The following is a 19,032-nucleotide window of genomic DNA, read 5'->3' as shown; positions in this document are numbered from 1 at the left end:
TTCCTCTGCCCTCTGGCAGTGCCAGGACTATGCCAATGACGTTTCACAGCAGCCCTATCGTTCACAGCTGCCTCTCTAGCCTGCACAAATGATTGACAAGAGATCACCCACAGGATTCTTTCTAAAGGTTTTTGGGTTTTGTTTTGTTTCCTTTGTTTTTGTTTTGCACGTGACAGTATTTGTCTTGAGGACCTTCTGAGAAAGAAGGGGTGTTTTAGGGGTGGTGCCTGGGTTCCTGGCCTCTAGTGCTCCACCCCCTTCAGCACCCCACCTGGTACCTTTGCCATGTTGGTGCTGAGGCTTCCTGCTTGATGAAATCAGATTGTTTGGAGTAAGAAAAAGGAAAGGGCTTCTGATGGCTTTGCCACAAGCTTACCTGTGGTTTCAATCTTGGGAGGCCACTGCTGATGCCATCACCACTATCTCCATGCAGCAGTTGCTGGGCCCTGGGCCCAACTGTCCCCTTGGCTTTATGAGTCTGTTTCTGCTTCCTACACCCATACCTGCAGTGTACAATCTTTTGAGATTTGCTCTGATCCTGTTGCCCAAGTAATAAGAGCTATGTCCTACTTGACATCTTACTTCTTCTTATGTGGGAGCCCCCAGCTCTTGTCTGACAGCTTATGGATAAGAATGAGACTCAGCCACTGACTAAGCCCCAGAAATCCACAAAAATGGCTGCAGACAGTTATGTCTATTCCTTCTCTACCCCCACTCCCACCCCTTATACATGATACCCTATACTGTGAAAGTCCTGCTAACTGCAAACTTGCCAGAGTATTAGCCAATCTTTGTACAGAACAATGTTCTGGAACAGCAGAATGAGTCTTGGGTCAGGAAGCAGGGCTACACTGGGCTTGGGGTACTGTAACTCCATCTCCATCTGGGGCTCAGCTTCAGTGTAGCTGAGGGAGCCACAGACCAAGATGAATCAGATGCTTGAGTTTTTCCTTCTTCCTGTATTTCCTTGAAGTCAATTCATTGTCTTACACAAATAGCCTACTCTTTCAGCCCTTAACTTAAATCCTTCAGATAATTAAGTTCATGAAGAGTACTCCTGAATTATGTTAGGACTTAGACCAGAGATGGCAAATGAATGGCACATCACTTCCCCTCTTCCCCCATGGTAGGTACCACTAATCTGCTTCAGAGTATTTCCTGCTAAATCCCTGGTATATATTCTCATTTCTCAAGATTTCCCCAGCAGCCTGTATAAGTGTTGAGACCCATTTGCCATCCCTGGCTGAGGGAATACTACTCTACTCTGCTGAGGAACATAAGAGCTGCCAATCCCATACAGGGTTTGCTGGGCTAACGAAGCACGGGGAAGAGGCATAAGTTTCTGCCTGTCCCCAGCAGGAAGGCTTGCAGTAGCCAACATGATTGCCTGCCCCACTTCAGTTATCTCTTAAAGTCCTAACGTTGGCAGGGAGGGGACTGTTGGAGTCCAGTGTGGTGTGGGAAATCACAGCCGCACAGGACAGCAATGCTCAGAAACCAAGTCTAGCTGCTGTGGAGCTACAGTGAGCAAGGTGGCCCCAGCTGTGCAGGGTACAACCTCTGCTCTCACCTCCAGCCGTCTGTCTCTAGGCATCCAGGCCAGGCTATGGATGGGGATCCCCTTCTTCTTCCTCTCCACTGACCAAATCTTATTAACCACTACAGCTGCTCTGCTTTCCAAATTCAGCCCAGGTTCCTGGGTGCTGCCCACACCAGCCAGGGTCCTGGGCCAGATGAGAGGTGGCCTATCCATGAGTGAAGGTCAGTTCCTTCCTCACTGGAGCAGGTCTTATACCCCAGTTTTAGGACCAAGAGTTGTGTATTGGTTTCTTAGATTGCTAGCTTTTCCTGCAGGAGACCACAGCAGGTGAGGCTCTGCTGACAGTAATTTGCGTTCAGGGTCTTGTCCAGCTGAGAGCTTTGTGTACACCAGATTCTACGAGGTGTCAGCAGTACTTTTAAAAATTTGTTTTCGGTGAGGTTTTTGGACCATGCGCTGAGCTCAGGCACTTTCTGCAAGAGAATGTTATGTCTGTAAAGATGGTTATTTCCCCTCCTCCACCCCCATCATGGTGGGTGTAGAAGCCTGTAGAAGGCTGACCAGAAGGCCAGTGGAGCTGCCCTAGTGTCTATGGGGGAGGGTGAGGCCTGCTGAGTTGGTGCTCTAGCCCTCTCACCTTGCACAGCACAGAGGAGGTCACCCCAGGGACAGCCAGGCACCTGCCTGAGAGAGGGGTGCTGTCCCTGTAACTCCTTCCCTTATGGCCCAAACTGGCCACCCAGATTTGTTTGAAGGTGTGCTGACAACTTTTTGGTCTCGTTTTGGTATACAGAACAGCCAGGGACTTGATTTTGATGTATTTCAAAACCACATCAAATAAAGAGTCTGCTGCCTTAAAAAAAAAAAAAAAGAAAAGAAAATGCAACCTACTAAACGAAAATATTTGCAAATCATATATCTGATAAGGGGTTAACATTCAAAATATATAAAGAACTCATACTACCCAGTAGCAAAAAACAAACTGATTAAAAAATGGGCAGATGATGAGAACAGACATTTTTCCAAAGAAGATATACAGATGGCCGACAGATACATGAAATGATGCTCAACATCACTAATCACCAGAAAAATGCAAATCAAAACCACGAGATACCACCTTACACCTGTTAGAATGGCTATTATCAAAAAGACAACAGGGGCTTCCCTGGTGGCGCAGTCGTTGGGAGTCCGCCTGCCGATGCAGGGGACACGGGTTCGAGCCCTGGTCTGGGAGGATCCCACATGCCGTGGAGCAACTAGGCCCGTGAGCCACAACTACCGAGCCTGCGAGTCTGGAGCCTGTACTCCGCAACACGAGAGGCCGCAATAGTGAGAGGCCTGCGCACCGCGATGAAGAGCGGCCCCTGCTTGCCACAACTAGAGAAAGCCCTCACACAGAAACGAAGACCCAACACAGCAAAAATAAATAAATTAATTAATAAACTCCTATCCCCAAAATTAAAAAAAAAAAAAGAAGACAACAAATAAGTGTTTGCGAGGATGTGGAGAAAAGGGAAATCTTGTACGTTGTTGGGAGGAATGTAAATTGGTGCAGCCACTTTGGAAAACAGCATGGAGGTTCCTCAAAAAATGGAAGTACGTCTACTGTCTGATCCAGCAATTCCACTACTGGGTATTTACTTGAAAATGAAAACACTAATTCGAAAAGATATATGCATCCCCATGTTCATAGCAGCATTATTTACAATAGCCATGATATGGAAATAACCTGTATCCATCAATGAATGAATGGATAAAGAAGATGCGGTAAAAAATACAATGGAATATTAATTGGCCATAAAAAAGAATGAAATCTTGTCATTTGTGACAACATGGATGGACCTTGAGGGCATTACGCCAAGTGAAATAAGCCAAACAGGTAAACACAAATACCACATGATCCCACTTATATGTAGAATTTAAAAAACAAAACAAACAACAATCAGAAAACCAAGCTCACAGACAGAACAAACTGGTGGTTGCCAGGGGCAGGGGGTGGACAAAATGTATAAAGGAGGTCAAGAGGTACAAATTTCCAGTTATAAAATAAATAAATCATGGGGATGTAATGTATTGCATGGTAACTATAGTTAATAATACTGTATTGCAATTTGAAAGTTGCAAAGAGATTTTAAAAGTCCTCATCACAAGAAAAAACATTTTCTTGTAACTACGTATAGTGATGGATGTTACTAGACATGTAACTAGTAACTAGACTTACTGTGGTGATCATTCTGCAATGTATTCAAATATCAAATCATTATGCTGTATACCTGAAACTAATTTTATATGTAAATTATACCTCAACTAAATAAACAAATAAATAATAAAAAGAAATAATATATTTAACTGCTAATTAGTATGAAATACCCAGTTACTGAATGGGTATCATTTCATCCCAAAGCCAAAAAACATGATATTTTAGCTAGTCAGTGAAGCCTTGACACTCAATAAGTCACTGGACATTTCTCGCAGAATAATTTTTTTAAAAACCCAGAGTTTGGGCTTCCCTGGTGGCACAATGGTTGAGAATCCGCCTGCCGATGCAGGGGACACAGGTTCATGCCCCGGTCTGGGAATATCCCACATGCTGCAGAGCGGCTGGGCCTGTGAGCCATGGCCGCTGAGCCTGCGCGTCTGGAGCCTGTGCTCCGCAACAGGAGAGGCCACAACAGTGGGAGGCCCGCGTACCGCAAAAAAAACAAAAAACAAAAACACCCAGAGTTCTATAGACTTAAAGGTGATAGCTTCTGATATATATAACCACATATCAAACCCTTTTAGTTTGCAGATCTTTTCACTTTCTACTCCAAAGCACTTAATAAAATTTAAAAGGATAAATTGAGTAAATTCTGATGAGGTTTTAATGAAATACCTGGTTTCCACAAGATAAATAAATTATGTGTTCTTGTCAAAGTTAGTAATATAGACTGTGATTTAGATACCATACCAGGTTTGAATAAGAAAGAAGGAAGAAAGGAAGGGTGAGGAAGAGAGTGATAAATTTGTAAAAGAGAAGCTATAGTCCTTAGAGGAAAATAAAAGTGGAAAAACAACAAAAAGTAATGAGTAAGACACACTGAACCTGGGTCACACAGAGGATAAAATGAAGGGCAAACAAAAGGAAATAAAAACAAAACATTTTTACTTTGAATTTTAAGAAATTAAAATTAAAACATTACAAATGTTTTACCCAAATGAAATGGAGATATACAGCACAAAAGATTAGAAGCTTTAAAACTTTACACATGAAAACAAATGGGAATTTAATTTTCTACAGGAACACTGCAGTGGGTTAAACCACTGCCAAAGTCACAACCAAGCCAAAGTCACAACCAAATGCCAATCAACTCAGACTACTAGAATGGAGTGACTGACCCCATAGTGCTTGTGGACTCATGAAAATGAACAAAGGTCACAGCAGAGAGTTTCACTGGACCCTATTAAAACAAAATAGTAAATGTATCATTGTAGATGAAAGAAGGGTCTCATTATCCTTCATTTACTCACATAGCAGTTCATAATCTTTTTTTGGTTTTATTTTCCTATGGACCTGAGGTACAAAGGGTTGGGTTTAATCATACTACTTAGTTCAAGGCACATAGTCTGCTTTATATTTAACATAGTTCAGGAAATTAATCCAGATGAAGCCAAATGTGAAAAAAATCGATAACCCACGTATCCATGTTTCACAGACATCTGTCCAAATCCAAACAACTTCTCTATCTTTGGGACAGCAGCAGCGGCAGCAATCACACACTCCCAGAACCACACACCTTGCTGGTTGAAGCAGGAAATTCAAAACATGAGCCATGCTTATTCCAGTCAATACTGGTTAAGACTGATCTCTTTAATCCCAGGAGTTGAACTATATGAGAATACTTTAGGATCTGCTACCCTCTGTCTCCCAGCCATGTAGTCTGACCCTATGTTTACCTCACCATTAAACTGGATGTGGGTGGCAATAACAGAGAGATTCTTCTAAGAAGATTCAGCTGCCTCTTGGGAAATTGTATGAACCTGTCAAGATTCAGTCTTGAAGCCTTAGTAATTAGCTAAAATCCAGAAGTTAAAATTATTGTAAGATAAAAAGTATATTTAGAAGATAAATGTTAAACAGTATCTCACCAGATGAAGCCTGGCTACTGCTAGGCTTACTAGCCTATCCTGAATTCCTACACTGACTATTTTTCTTACCCTAGTTGGGCTCCAGTAGGATATGTAATATATTCCATCAATTCTTTTCACACTTTAACATCCCTGAAATCAAGATGCATCTTACAATCAATGACATGTCACAACTTTAATTGGCAGACTTTTTCTTTCTTAGTAGTACACATCAGTTCTAACTAAGGATCAGTTCTAATCTAAGGATTTAAAAAAATATGGTAAAAGTTTTCTAATCATTAAATCATTCATGTAGCAATGAACAAATACTTATATATTACCTATTATATGCCAGACATCATGACAAATAGTATTTTTATGAATTTGTGTATACTTTTCTACAAACTGAAGCCAAGATAGATAAAGTATAATATTAAAGAAAAATTGGTTTTCTTTTAAATCATTTTAAAAAATCAGCTAAAAAATTAAGTATCAAAATTAAAAATGCTTACAAACTGCAAAATTCTAGTAAAAATACGAACAATCCAAACAAGAATGAAAAACAAATCACTTAGTTCTATCAAAAATCCAAAATACTCAGTCATAGGTCAAGATAGTAGTATACTAAACTTCAAAAAGTTCTTTGACACTTTACTGAGAGAGAAACATTTTATTATTTACAAAGCCAGTTCTCTAATTTAACTCTGTAAAATACTTATTTATAAGGTAAGGTTACTCACTGAATAATGCCTAGTTCATCCAAAATAAGCCAACATTTCCACAAAAGCCACTTACTGGCATGCGTTCTGTCACCCCTCCAATCTTAAAGTTCATTGTTGATCTCACAGTCTGGGCGCCATAATACTTATCATTTGGGACCTTGAGTTCACCAAAGGTATCATATTCTATCCGAAAAGAATTTTGGCTTGCCTAAAGATAAAGACAAGACACTGTTATAGCTTGAAAAGAAACCAAGTATCAAGAACAATAACATCATATAAACGATACATCATGTACAGGTAAAGAAACCTTAATAAGTACCAAAAAGACAAAAAAATTCCATTTTGATTCTCATTCTACTCCCCCCACTTCCAGCTTTTTTCTTGAGAAATTTTTGTCACACAAATTTATTAATATACGTGTTAAAGACAGATTGTAGAATTCATACACTGTGCCAATGATAAATAAAAAAAATATCTTTTCCAATTCTGGAGTATGCCTATTATTGGTCAAGCTTTGATGTACTTAGGTTAATGCTTACTTTACTGGGAACTTTTGAAAATAACCTAAGAATGATACTTTAAAACTTGAAAGTATTATACATTATATATATATATATATATATTATAATTATATATCTAAACAAAGCTTAACTGTGGTCTACAAATATTATGCATGAGAGATAGCTTAGTGCCATACAAAACAGTCCAGGCTTTGCAATGAGACAGCCCACCATCTGGTAGCTGTGTCATCTTCAGCAAGTCAGCTTTTCTCATCTATAAGTTACAGTAAATGTACAGACAAAGGGACATGGGCTAGATCGGTTCTTAACCTTTTCAGGGTGTTGGAACCTTTTGAGAATATGAGGAAAACTATGGATCTTCTCTCTAGAAGAATGAACATAAATACATATATGTAAAATCTTACATATGATTTTAAGGAGTTTATATCTTGAAACCAATCCACTCCCCAGGATAAGAACCCATGACCCCAAATCTCTTTTATGGAGAACCTAGGACTCTACTAAGTACATCAACTTACACTAATTAAAAAAGAAATACACATCTGGAGTTTACATATGATACTTTACATTAAAGAGATTAAGAGTATCAGAGAGATACTCAGAACTTTAATTAATGTTCATCTTGCATTAATTATAAAATAAACATGGTCAGATGATTCAAAAGATTTAAAAACACCCAGCCAAGTAACCTTACTTTAGTAAACAGTCCTCTGAATAAGAAAAAATTAATTTTGTAGTTATCCCCTGGGACTAGAAAGATTTTTAAAAAACCCTTTATATATTACAAAGCCTTTTAGATTGCATGAAAAGAAAAATATCCTTGTACCTAGTTAGAAATATAGGCGTATAACCAATGAGGTACATTTTTTTTCTATGCCTAAAAGTCTGCAGAGGAGGGGAGTGGCCAAGATGGCAGAGTAGGAAGACTCTGAGCTCATCTCCTCTCATGGGCACATCAACACTACAATCATTTACAGAGCAATGATTGATGAGTAAGGCTGGAAAATTAGCAGAAAAGACCTTCTACAACTAAAGATATAAAGGAACCATGGCAAAATAGGTAGGAGGGAGGAAGACACAATAAAGTCAAAACCTATTACCACCGCCCCCCACCCCCGAGGAGTGGTGACCCACAAACTGGAGGATTATTACAATTGCTGAGGTTCTCCCCAAGAAGCGAGGGGTCCAGGCCCCATGTCAGGCTCCCCAGCATGGCGAAGAAGAGCCCCTTGAAAGTTTGGCTTTGGAGGCTAGCAGGGCTCATTTTTGGCCAGAGGGCTGTGGGAAATAGAAACTCCACTCTTAAAGGGTGCACACAAAATTTCACACACTCTGGGACCCAGGGAAGAAGCAGTAATTTGAAAGGAACCTGGGTCAGAATACCTGCTGATCTTGGAGAGCCTCCCGGAGAGGTAGGAGGCAACTGGAGCTCACACTGGGAACCTACACACTGGGGGCAGCCACTAATGGGAGCTTGTTCTACCACAAGGACATTAGTTCTTGAAAGCACCAGTTTGGAATACAGCTTATTAGCTCAGGGACACAGCTCCACCCACCAGCAGGCCAGCTGCCTTAAGACCTCCTGAGCCAACAACCAAAGAGAGCTAAAGAATACAACAACTGAAATAAAAGTATACTAGAAGGAATCAACAGTAGATTAGATGATAGAGAGGAACAGTTCAGTGGGCTGAAAGAATAGTGGAAATTACTGAAATTGAACAGAAAAAAGAAAAAAGGATGAAAAGAAACATGGACAGTTTAAGAGACCTCAGAGACAACATCAAGTGTACTGGCATTCACATTATAGGAGCCATAGAAGGAGAAGACAGAGAGAAAGGGGCAGAGAACATATCTGACGACATAATAGCTGAAAATGTCCCTAACCTGGGAAAGGGAACAGACATCCAGGTCTGGGAAGCACAGAGAGTTCCAAACACGATCAACCCAAAGAGGACCACACCAAGACACACTTCAATTAATGGCAAAAATTAAAGATAAAGAGAGAATACTAAAAGCAGCAAGGGAAAAGCAACAAGTTAAGTACAAGGTAATTGTACTTAACATAAGGATTTCAGCTGAGTTTTCAGCAGAAACTCTGCAGGCCTGAAAGGAGTGCATGATATATTTAAAGTGGTGAAAGGGAGAAACCTAAATCAGAAGACTCCAACAGCCAAGGCTTTCACTACAATTTAAATTGACTGATCAAAAGTTTTACAGACAAGAAAAAGCTAAGAGTTCAGCACTACCAAACCACCTTTAAATGGGTTTCTCTAAGAGAGAAAGGCCACAACTAGATGTATGAAAATTATGAAAAAAACGTCTCATTGGTAAGGCTAAATATAGTAAAGGTAGTAAATCAGTCATGTACAAAGCTAGTAGGAAGGCTGAAACACAAAACCAGTAAAGTTGTCTATATCCACAATAAGAAGTTAAGGGGCACACAAGACAAAAAGATGTAAAATACAATGTCAGAAACAGAAGAACTGTGGGGGGGGAATAAAAATGCAGGGTTCTTAAAGTGCTTTTGCACTTAAAAGATCAGGAGCTGAAAATAATTATACATACATACACATACACACACACACACACACACACACACACACATTGCAATATAAAAGCCACATGGTAACCACAAACCAAAATCAATAATCGATACACAAAAAAGAGAAAGGAATCCAAATGTAATATTAAAGACAGTCATCAAATAACAAGAGAAGAGAGCAAAGTAAGAAAAAAGGAACAAAAAAGAACTATAAAAACAACCCCCAAACAAAGGACAAAATGGCAATAAGTGCATATCTATCAAGAATTACTTTAAATGTAAATGGCCTAAATGCCCCAATCAAAAGATATAGAGTGGCTGAATGGTTATGAAAACAAGACTCATATATATACTGCCTACAAGAGACTCAGTTCAGACCCTGAGACACACACAGACTAAAAGTGACAGGATGAAAAAAGGTATTCTATGCAAATGGAAATGAAAAGAAAGCCATGGTAGTAATACTTACATTAGACAAAATAGATTTTATAATGAAGACTGTAACAACAAAGAAGCCTATTACATAATGATCATGGGATAAACCTAAGCAGATATAACAATTGTAAATATGTATGTACCCAACACAGAATCACCTACAAATATAAAGCAAATATTAACAAACACAAAGGGAGAAAATGACAGTAACACAATAATAGTAGGGGATTTTAACACTCTACTTACATCAAGGGACAGATCATCCAGACAAAAAATTAACAGGGAAACATTGGCCTTAAATGACACATTAGACCAAATGGACTTAATAGCTCTATATAGAACATTCCATCCAAAAGCAGCAGAATACACATTCTTTACAAGTGCACATGGAACATTCTCCAGGGCAGATCACAAGCTAGGCCACAAAACAAGTCTTAGTAAATATAAGAAAACTGGTATCATATCAAGCATCTTTTCTGACCACAATGCCATGAGTCTAGAAATCAATGACAAGAAGAAAAATTGCAAAAAACACAAACACATGAAGGATAAACAATATGCAGTTGAATAACCAATGGATCATTAATGAAATAAAAGAATACCTAGAGACAAATGGAAATGCAAACACAATGATGCAAAATTTATGGGACAGAGGAAAAGCAGTTCTAAGAGGGAAGTTTATAGCAATACACACCTACCTCAGGAAACAAGAAAAATAAAAAATCAACCTAACCTTACACCTAAAGGAACCTGAAAAAGAACAAAACCCAAAAGTCAATAGATGGAAAGATATCATAAAGATCAGAGCAGAAGTAAATAAAATAGAGACAAAAAATTATGAAAGATAAATGAAACTAAGAACTGGTGCTTTGAAAAGATAAACAAAATTGATAAACCTTTAGCCAGACTCAAAGGAAAAAGAGAGAGGGCTCAAATCAATAAAATCAGAAATGAAAAGGAAGTTACAACTCACACCACAGAAATACAAAGAAACATGAGAGATTACTACCAACAATTATATACCAATAAAATGGCCATTAAGAAATGGACAAATTCCTTAAAATGTACTATCTCCCAAGACTGAACCAGGAAAAAATAGAAAATATGAACAGACCAATTACCTGTAATGAAATTAAATCAATAATTAACAACAACAACAACAAATGAAAATCCAGCCTTCACAGGAAAAATTCTACCAAACATTTAGAGAAGAGTAGCAACTATCCTTCTCAAACCTTTACAAAAAAACTGCAGAGGAAGGAACGCTTTTGAACTCGTTCTACAAGGCCAGCATCACCCAGACACCAAAACCAGACAAAGCACAAAAAAAGAAAATTACAGGCCAATCTCTCTCATGAACACAGATGCAAAAATCCTTGACAAAATCGTAGCAAACCAAATTCAATAACACATTAAAAGGACCATACACCATGATCAAGTAGGATTTATTGCAGGGATACAAGGATGGTTCAATATCCACAAATCAGTCAATGTGATATACCACATTAACAAACTGAAAAACAGAAATCATAGAGTCATCTCGACAGATACAGAAAAAGCTTCTGACAAAATTCAATACCCATTTATGATAAAAATTCTCAACAAAGTGGGTATAGAGTGAACATACCTCAACACAATAAAGGCCGTATATCACAAACCCACAGCTAACATTATACTCAACAGTGAAAAGCTGAAAGCATTCCCTCTAAGATCAGGAACAAGACAAGGATGCCCACTGTCATCACATTTAATCAAGATAGTATTGGAAGTCCTAGCCACAGCAATCAGACAAGAAAAACAAAAGGAATCCAAGTGGGAAAGGAAGAAGTAAAACTGTCACTGTTTGCAGAGGACATGATACTATACATAAAAAATCTAAGGACACCACCAAAATACTATTAGAGCTCATCAATGAATTCGGTAAAGTTGCAGGGTACAAAATTAATATACAGAAATCTGTTGCATTTCTATACACTAACAATGAACTACTAGAAAGAGAAAAAGGAAACAATCCCATGTACAATCTCATAAAGAAAGAATAAAATACCTAGGAATAAATCTAACTAAGGAGGTAAAAGATCTGTACTCACAAAACTATAAGACGCTGATGAAAGAAACTGAAGATGACACAGACATGGATTGGAAGAATTAATAATTTTAAAATGCCGATACTACCCAAGGCAATCTACAGATTCAATGCAATCCCCATCAAAATACCAATGGCATTTTCTACAGAACTAGAAAAATAATTTTAAAATTCATATGGAAACATAATAGACCCTGAACAGCTGAAACAATCTTGAGAAAGAAGATCAAAGCTGGGGGTATAATGCTCCCTGATTTCAGACTATACTACAAAGCTATAGTAATCAAAACAGTATGGTACTGGCACAAAAACAGACATATAGGTCAATGAAACAGAATAGAGATCAGAAATGAACCCACACTTATATGGGCAATTAATCCATGACAAAGGAGGCAAAATATACAATGGGGAAAAGACAGCCTCTTCAATAAATGGTGCTGGAAAAACTGGACAGCTACATGCAAAAAATCCAACTGGACTACTCTCTCACACCATGCACAAAAATAAATTAAAAAATGGATTAAAGACTTAAATGTAATACCCAAAACTTACGTAAAACTTCCAGAAGAAAACATAGGCAATAAGTTCTTTGACATGGGTCTTGGTAAAATTTTTTAGTATATGACTCCTTGGGCAAGGGAAACAAAAGACACAAAAGCAAATATAAACGGGACTACATCTACATCAAAGTAAAAAGCTTTTGCACAGTGAAGGAAACTATCAACAAAACAAAAAGATCATCTACTGAATGGAAGAATATATTTGCAAACAATATATCTGATAAGGGGTTAATATCCAAAATATAGAAAGAACTCATATAACTCAACATCAAAAGAACAAACAACCCAATTAAAAAAATGGGTAGAGGACCCAGATAGACATTTTTCCAGGGAGACATACAGATGGCCAATAGGCACATGAAAAGATCTCAACATCACTAATCAACAGAGAAATGCAAATCCAAACCACAAAGAGTTATCATCTCACACCTGTGAGAATGGCTACTATCAAAAAGACAACAAATAACAAGTTTTGGTAAAGATGAGGAGAAAAGGGAACCCTCATGTACTGTTGGTGGGAATGTAAATTGGTGCAGCCACTGTAGAAAAGAGGTTTCTCAAATAACTAAAAATAGAACTACCATATTACCCAGCAATACCACTCCTGGGTATAAACCTGAAAAAAACAAAAACACTAATTCAAAAAGATACATGCACACCAATGTTCATAGCAGTATTATTTACAATTGCCAAGATACAGAAGCAACCTTAGTGTCCATCAACAGATGAATGGATAAAGATATGGTTATATACACAATGGAAAACTATTCAGCTGTAAAAAAGAATGAAATTTTGCCATTTACAATACCATGGATGGACTTGGAGGGTATTATGCTAAATGAAATAAATCAGACAGAGAAAGACAAATATCACTTATATGTGGAATCTAAAAAATACAACAAATGAGTAAATATAAAAAAAAGAAAAGAAAGAGACTCACAGATATAGAGAACAAACTAGTAGTTAGCAGTGGGGAGAGGGAAGGGGCAATACAGGGGTAGGGAATTAAGAGGTACAAACGATTATGTGTAAAATAAGGTACAAGGCTATATTTTACAAAACAGGGAACATAGCCAATATTTTATAATAACTATAGATAGAGCATAACTTTAAAAAATTGTGAGTCACTATACTGTACACCTGTAATTTACATAATATTGTACACCAACTATACTTCAATAAATAAATAACTTTTAAAAATCACTATGTTGTTTAACAGGAATTAACATAGTGTTGTAGGTCAATTATACTTCAAAAACAAACAAGCAAGCAAACAAACTCATAGAAAAAGAGATCAGATTTGTGGTTACCAGAAGCAGAGGGTGGGGGTAGGCGGAATTGGATGAAGGCAGTCAAGAGTTACAAACTCCCAGCTACAAGATAAATAAGATCTAGGGATGTAATGTACAACATTATAAATATAATTAACACTGCTGTATGTTATATATGAAAGTTGTTAAAAGAGTAAATCCTAGTTCTCATCACAAAGAAAAAATTTTTTCTATTTCTTTAATTCTCTATATGACATCATGCATGTTTACTAAACTTATTGTGTCAATCACTTCATGATGTACGTGAGTCAAGTCATTATGCTGTACACCTTAAGCTTATACAGTGCTGTATGTCAATTACATTTCAATAAAAATGGGAAAAAAAAGTCTGCAAAGGACTGGTCTAAGCCAATAAGGAGAAGCCAATAAAAATAATCATTTACTGTGCTATGTAGCAAACACTTTTAGGTATCACCTTATTTGAATTTCACAACCACCCTAGGAGATTTTACTATCATCATCCCCATGTTAAAGAAGGAGACGCTGAGGCTACACAAGATTAAATAATCTCAGCGGATCACCCAGATAGCAAGAGGGAGGGCCTGAGACACTCAAACCCTGGACTTTCGTATTCTAAAAGCTGTTTGGATTCCTTTTATCACTTCCATAAACCAAGAAATGGAGGAAGTAACTCCAGACTGGCCCACAACAACCACTACCCTGTAGGATCTGAAGATGTACAGTTAGATTTTTCTCTAATAGAGTGTGCTTACACTGACACCACTGTATGCCAACTTGCAGCTGGGGTTTTATATCTCAAATGCACACAAAAAATTTTTGCATAATGATCTTTGTTTTAAATATCCGAAGTAAATATCCTTGTATGTTAAAATATACTTTGGTGCAATAACATTAGCAATGACAACGGTGGCACTGGACACATGAGCTAGGTTCTTCTTCCTCTCCATCACCTTGTTATAAGACAGCAAATAGTTACTGGCTCCAAAGAAAGGAGACTGGCTTCCATCAGTCATTTGTGAAATCAAGTTCGATTCCTTAAATTTACAGCATCATTTTTTGTGTTCAAAATTATTAAATTTTCATCATAAAACAGGAATAATGTTGTCACCTAAATAACAGGTTGCTATGATAAAACTCATATCCAAAGTATTTTGGAAAGATTTAAATGAATAAATTTTACCTATGTTCTTCAGATTAAACTTTAGAAAAATTTAAATTCTAACTCAAGAAACAACAGCCTACATCAAATTCTAGATCTTGACACTGACCATTAAAAAATGGCAGATGTCAATTGTGGCTGAAATCACAATCTCAGTAAACACTTCAAAAGATATACTTCTTGTCCTTACAGTAATAAAAATAAACATCCCAAATTTCCAACAACAAACATTGTAGCAGCTTAGCTAGCTAATAAAGTATTCCAAAAAACCAGAAAGTTCTCCCTTTATTTAACCCAGGAAATATATAGGTTGCACAGATCTGCAGATCAGAAACTGAAGCAATGCTGTAAAATACTCTGAAAGGCTCCAGGCTCTGTCAGTGGAGGCAATGCCTATGGTTGGGTGTCTGTTAGACAAGCATATATACACAGATAGAGGCACAATGAAACAGGTAACTGCCAAATCTCTTCAAACGTTCTTCCCAATGACCTACAGAAGAAAAAACCTTTATATTGTACATAAACACACATGTATATGCACACAAACCTGAAACAAAAATTCCGTGAAAAAATCTGTCCTGTACTCCTATTTTCTATTCTATGCTATTCTGTCAAGAAACCAAAAACCAAAAAAATCAATGCTGTTAACTTCCCACTACACTGATTTCTCCACCCACTAATGAGTCCACCTGAAGTCTTAAAAACATATGTATGATTTTCAAAACCTTCCCACATTATAATGTATGTCACCTCTTCCCAGTGGCTTGGGCAAGAAGAGGAGGGCTGCTCACCTAAATTAATGAGAAAATTATCAGTGCTTTTGATGAAAAATGAGGTCATGATGGTATCTATTAAATATGTTTTTAATTCATATAATATAATCCATTGTTATAAAAAACTAGTTTTTTTTGAAAACCATGTCTTTATAACCCGTAATTCAGAGAGCAGAATTTCTGGGAGAAGTTTAAAGAGTTTAACCAGCTAGGCATGGGGCAGGCACAAATGTGCAATTTCCTGATGTCCTGGGAGATGCATGTTTATTCACAATCACTTCCCCTCCAGGAGAAGCATGAACGAATAATGTGTCCAGTGTTCACTGCAGTATGATTGCTATTTAGCCCTAGAAATACCAAGTGCTATTACCAACCACTAACTCTCGTAACCTCAAGAATTGATGAGGTGGTCTCCAAATTTGCATGCCAGTCTAAACCAGAAAGGCCAGCCAAAAAAATATAGGCCTCAGGCCTATAGTAGATCCCCACGCATGTGTAAGATAACCATTAACTAAACCATGGTATCTCCTAAAGAAAATACAAAATGCCTTTCAGATTCTTATCCTAAGGTGGTTTAAAAGAATATTTCAGTGTTCAAGAAAATCCAAATCATTTCCTAAGCAAAAAGACTATCTCAAGAGATAAAAATCCAAAATTTGACTTCATTGTGTTTGGGCTTTCAGTTTCTTTAAATAGACTTTATAAAAAGTCTTTCTGGGGCTTCCCTGGTGGCGCAGTGGTTGGGCATCCGCCTGCCGGTGCAGGGGACGCGGGTTCGTGCCCCGGTTCGGGGGGATCCCACGTGCCGCGGAGCGGCTGGGCCCGTGAACCGTGGCCGCTAGACCTGGGCGTCCGGAGCCTGTGCTCCACGGTGGAAGAGGTCACAACAGTGAGAGGCCCGCGTACCGCAAAAAAAAAAAAAGTCTTTCTGTTCTTAAAATACAGGGTGACCACCAAGTCTTGAAATATTGACAAATATGTAATAAATGGTTTACTGATATTGCATTGTAACACAGAATATTATCTATGTTTCCAGACTTTATAGCCATCCTGAAGATCATAAAATAACTTTAAAAAATGTAGGACTTCCTTGTCCACCATGCTACCAAGGCAGTATCACAGCAGGTCTCCATTATATATTCTCACTCTCACTGTACTTTTTCTCCTCGGCATCACAGTGTTATTAACTGTGCATGACTTCTTTGCTTATTTAATATGCCTCAGTAGCCTCTAAACTCTGTGCCCATAGTGACTGTTTTACACACAGGGAGCATTCAATGTAATCTTCCTGTTGGATGAACTTCTTTGTGTTCTTAATTGAGATAAAAGGTAACTTCGGGCATTTACGGTTATGTGAATTTCTTTGTTTTGTTAAAAAAATTTTATTGAAGTATAGTTGATTTATAATATTGTGTTAACTTCTTCTATACAGCAAAGTGACTCAGTTATACATATATATTCTTTTTCATATTCTTCTACATTATGGTTTGTCACAGGCTATTGAATATAGTTTATTTCTTAACACTAGCAACAAGAAAAACTTTTAATAAAATCAACTGAGAGATTTTGGAGCTGAGAAGATTAGAGGGCAAAAGATTTAGGATTATATAAAAAAAGCTATCCTCATCTGATGTTAGCTAACATTACAACATTAAAAGCAACGCAAGGCTATTTTTTTGACATTGACAGCGGGACAGAGTCAGTTCTCCAGCCTTCTATTCCCTTTTACAAAACACTAATTAAGTGAAAAACAATTTTTAAAAGGCTCTAAAGTGCACTAAAATTATTCAAGCAGGGAGTTGCAGAAATATAAAGCACCCCTGATTTCGCAGTTTCAAGTACAGTGATGTCATCAAATTATCTTACAGTTTATAGCCCAGAAAAATGTCTTGGGCCTTTGAAATACCTTAGATGGAAACATTCATTTAATAAGCACTCACCATATCCCAAACTCAAAGTACTTTCACAGGGGCAATCTTGCTGAGTATCTGTAATTATTTTCGTTTTACCGGCAGACGCTGAGGACAAATATTACCTGCTCCAGATCCCAACTCTGAGTAGCAGACTAGGGTCTGAAATCACATCTCGCTGAATGAAAGCTCATATTACACAGCAGTGAACAGTGCAGAATGTAAGTCTTCCTAAACTAGCATTTATTTCTCAAACTTTTCCTGATAATACACATGTGAGCATACGTATTTAATGCCTGTTGAAGCCCAAATTACCGAAGGTGACACTCTAAAGAGCAAAAGGGCTCATGTAAGTCAGGGTATCATAACCTGAAATTGGACCTTTAAGTTCCTTGCAGGTCTTTCTCAATAAAAAGTGCTGATTCAGCTGTAGTTATGTTATGGTCCATGCAATTTCCTCCAACGTACTTCAGGACACTCTGCCCGTTTCACATTTCAGGGTTTATACAAAAGTTAAGCGGGGGAAAACCAGCCTAACAAACTAAACGGCCAATTTCATGAAAAGTAAAATCTCTTAGGTTCACAAGAACTTTCAACCCCGCCTGGAGGCCTAAGAACAGTTCCCTGCAGAGCTGTGACCCCAGAACCTAGCTCACAGGGGCTGGATCCAGCTGGGCCCACCAAAGGCAGGGGCGGAGCAGCCCCCTCCGGACACCGTCCCATCCCGGCGCCGCCCCCTCTTCACACCGTCCACCCCAGCACCGTTCCGAGGGCAGCCGCCGCGGGCAGGGGCGAAGCAGTGAGCGCGGCTGGGGCGGGGTCGGGGAGGTTCTCGCCAACAGCTGCCGCCCCTCCCGGGCGCTCCCCCGGCGGAGGAGGCGCCCCCGGCCGGCAGCGAAGTTCCAACACGCAGCCCAGTATCGGGACCTTAGGGCCGACAGGCGGGAGGCCTGAAGGTCACCGCGGGGCGGCCACAGCGGTTGGGCGGCACGACCTCACCATTCGAACGACGTTCGGGGGCCGAAGCAGTAGGACTACCGTGCCAGCCGGGCCGGGGCCAGGGCGGGGGTCGGAAGCTGGAGCGCGCGAGAGGAAACGCGAACGCGCGAGAAGCCGTAGCGCGCGATCCATAGCGCGGCGGCCCAGGTAGAACTTCCGGGGGCTATGGCCACGCCTCCGCACCGGCTGTCAGAGCCCGTCCCCTCCACGGTCCTCACTCATATCCAATCAACGGCTTCAAAGCCGAGCTTGTGGGGCGGGACCAGTGGCCAATGGCCAGTGAAGTGTGAGGGGCGGGCTTAACTTCCTCACTGTAGAACCCTGGGATTCCTGGGAAACGAATGACGGGAAAGGGGGTTCGTGGTGTCCTTGAACCAGTGTTTATT

The 19,032-nt window shown here is 39.0% G+C and overlaps 1 protein-coding gene across 1 annotated transcript in view; it reads right to left on the bottom strand.

Annotated features, from left to right (window-relative positions):
- FH (fumarate hydratase) overlaps positions 1-18,814 on the bottom strand; it is a 42,050-nt gene extending 23,236 nt beyond the window's left edge. The window contains exons 1-2 of the mRNA XM_082614666.1: positions 18,647-18,814; positions 6,443-6,577 (exon numbers count right to left, since the gene is read on the bottom strand). Of these exons, the coding sequence (XP_082470792.1) occupies positions 6,443-6,577; positions 18,647-18,778 (267 nt within the window). The 5' untranslated portion in view covers positions 18,779-18,814. The remainder of the gene's footprint in view (positions 1-6,442; positions 6,578-18,646) is intronic.
- Between the last annotated feature and the right edge of the window lie 218 nt (positions 18,815-19,032).

This window comes from Mesoplodon mirus (genome assembly GCF_964341445.2).
Source record: "Mesoplodon mirus genome assembly, chromosome: 3".
In the NCBI taxonomy this organism is placed as follows: domain Eukaryota; kingdom Metazoa; phylum Chordata; class Mammalia; order Artiodactyla; family Ziphiidae; genus Mesoplodon; species Mesoplodon mirus.
The sequence above is the reverse complement of the archived record's forward strand: the minus strand, read 5'-3'. Positions and strand labels throughout refer to the sequence as shown.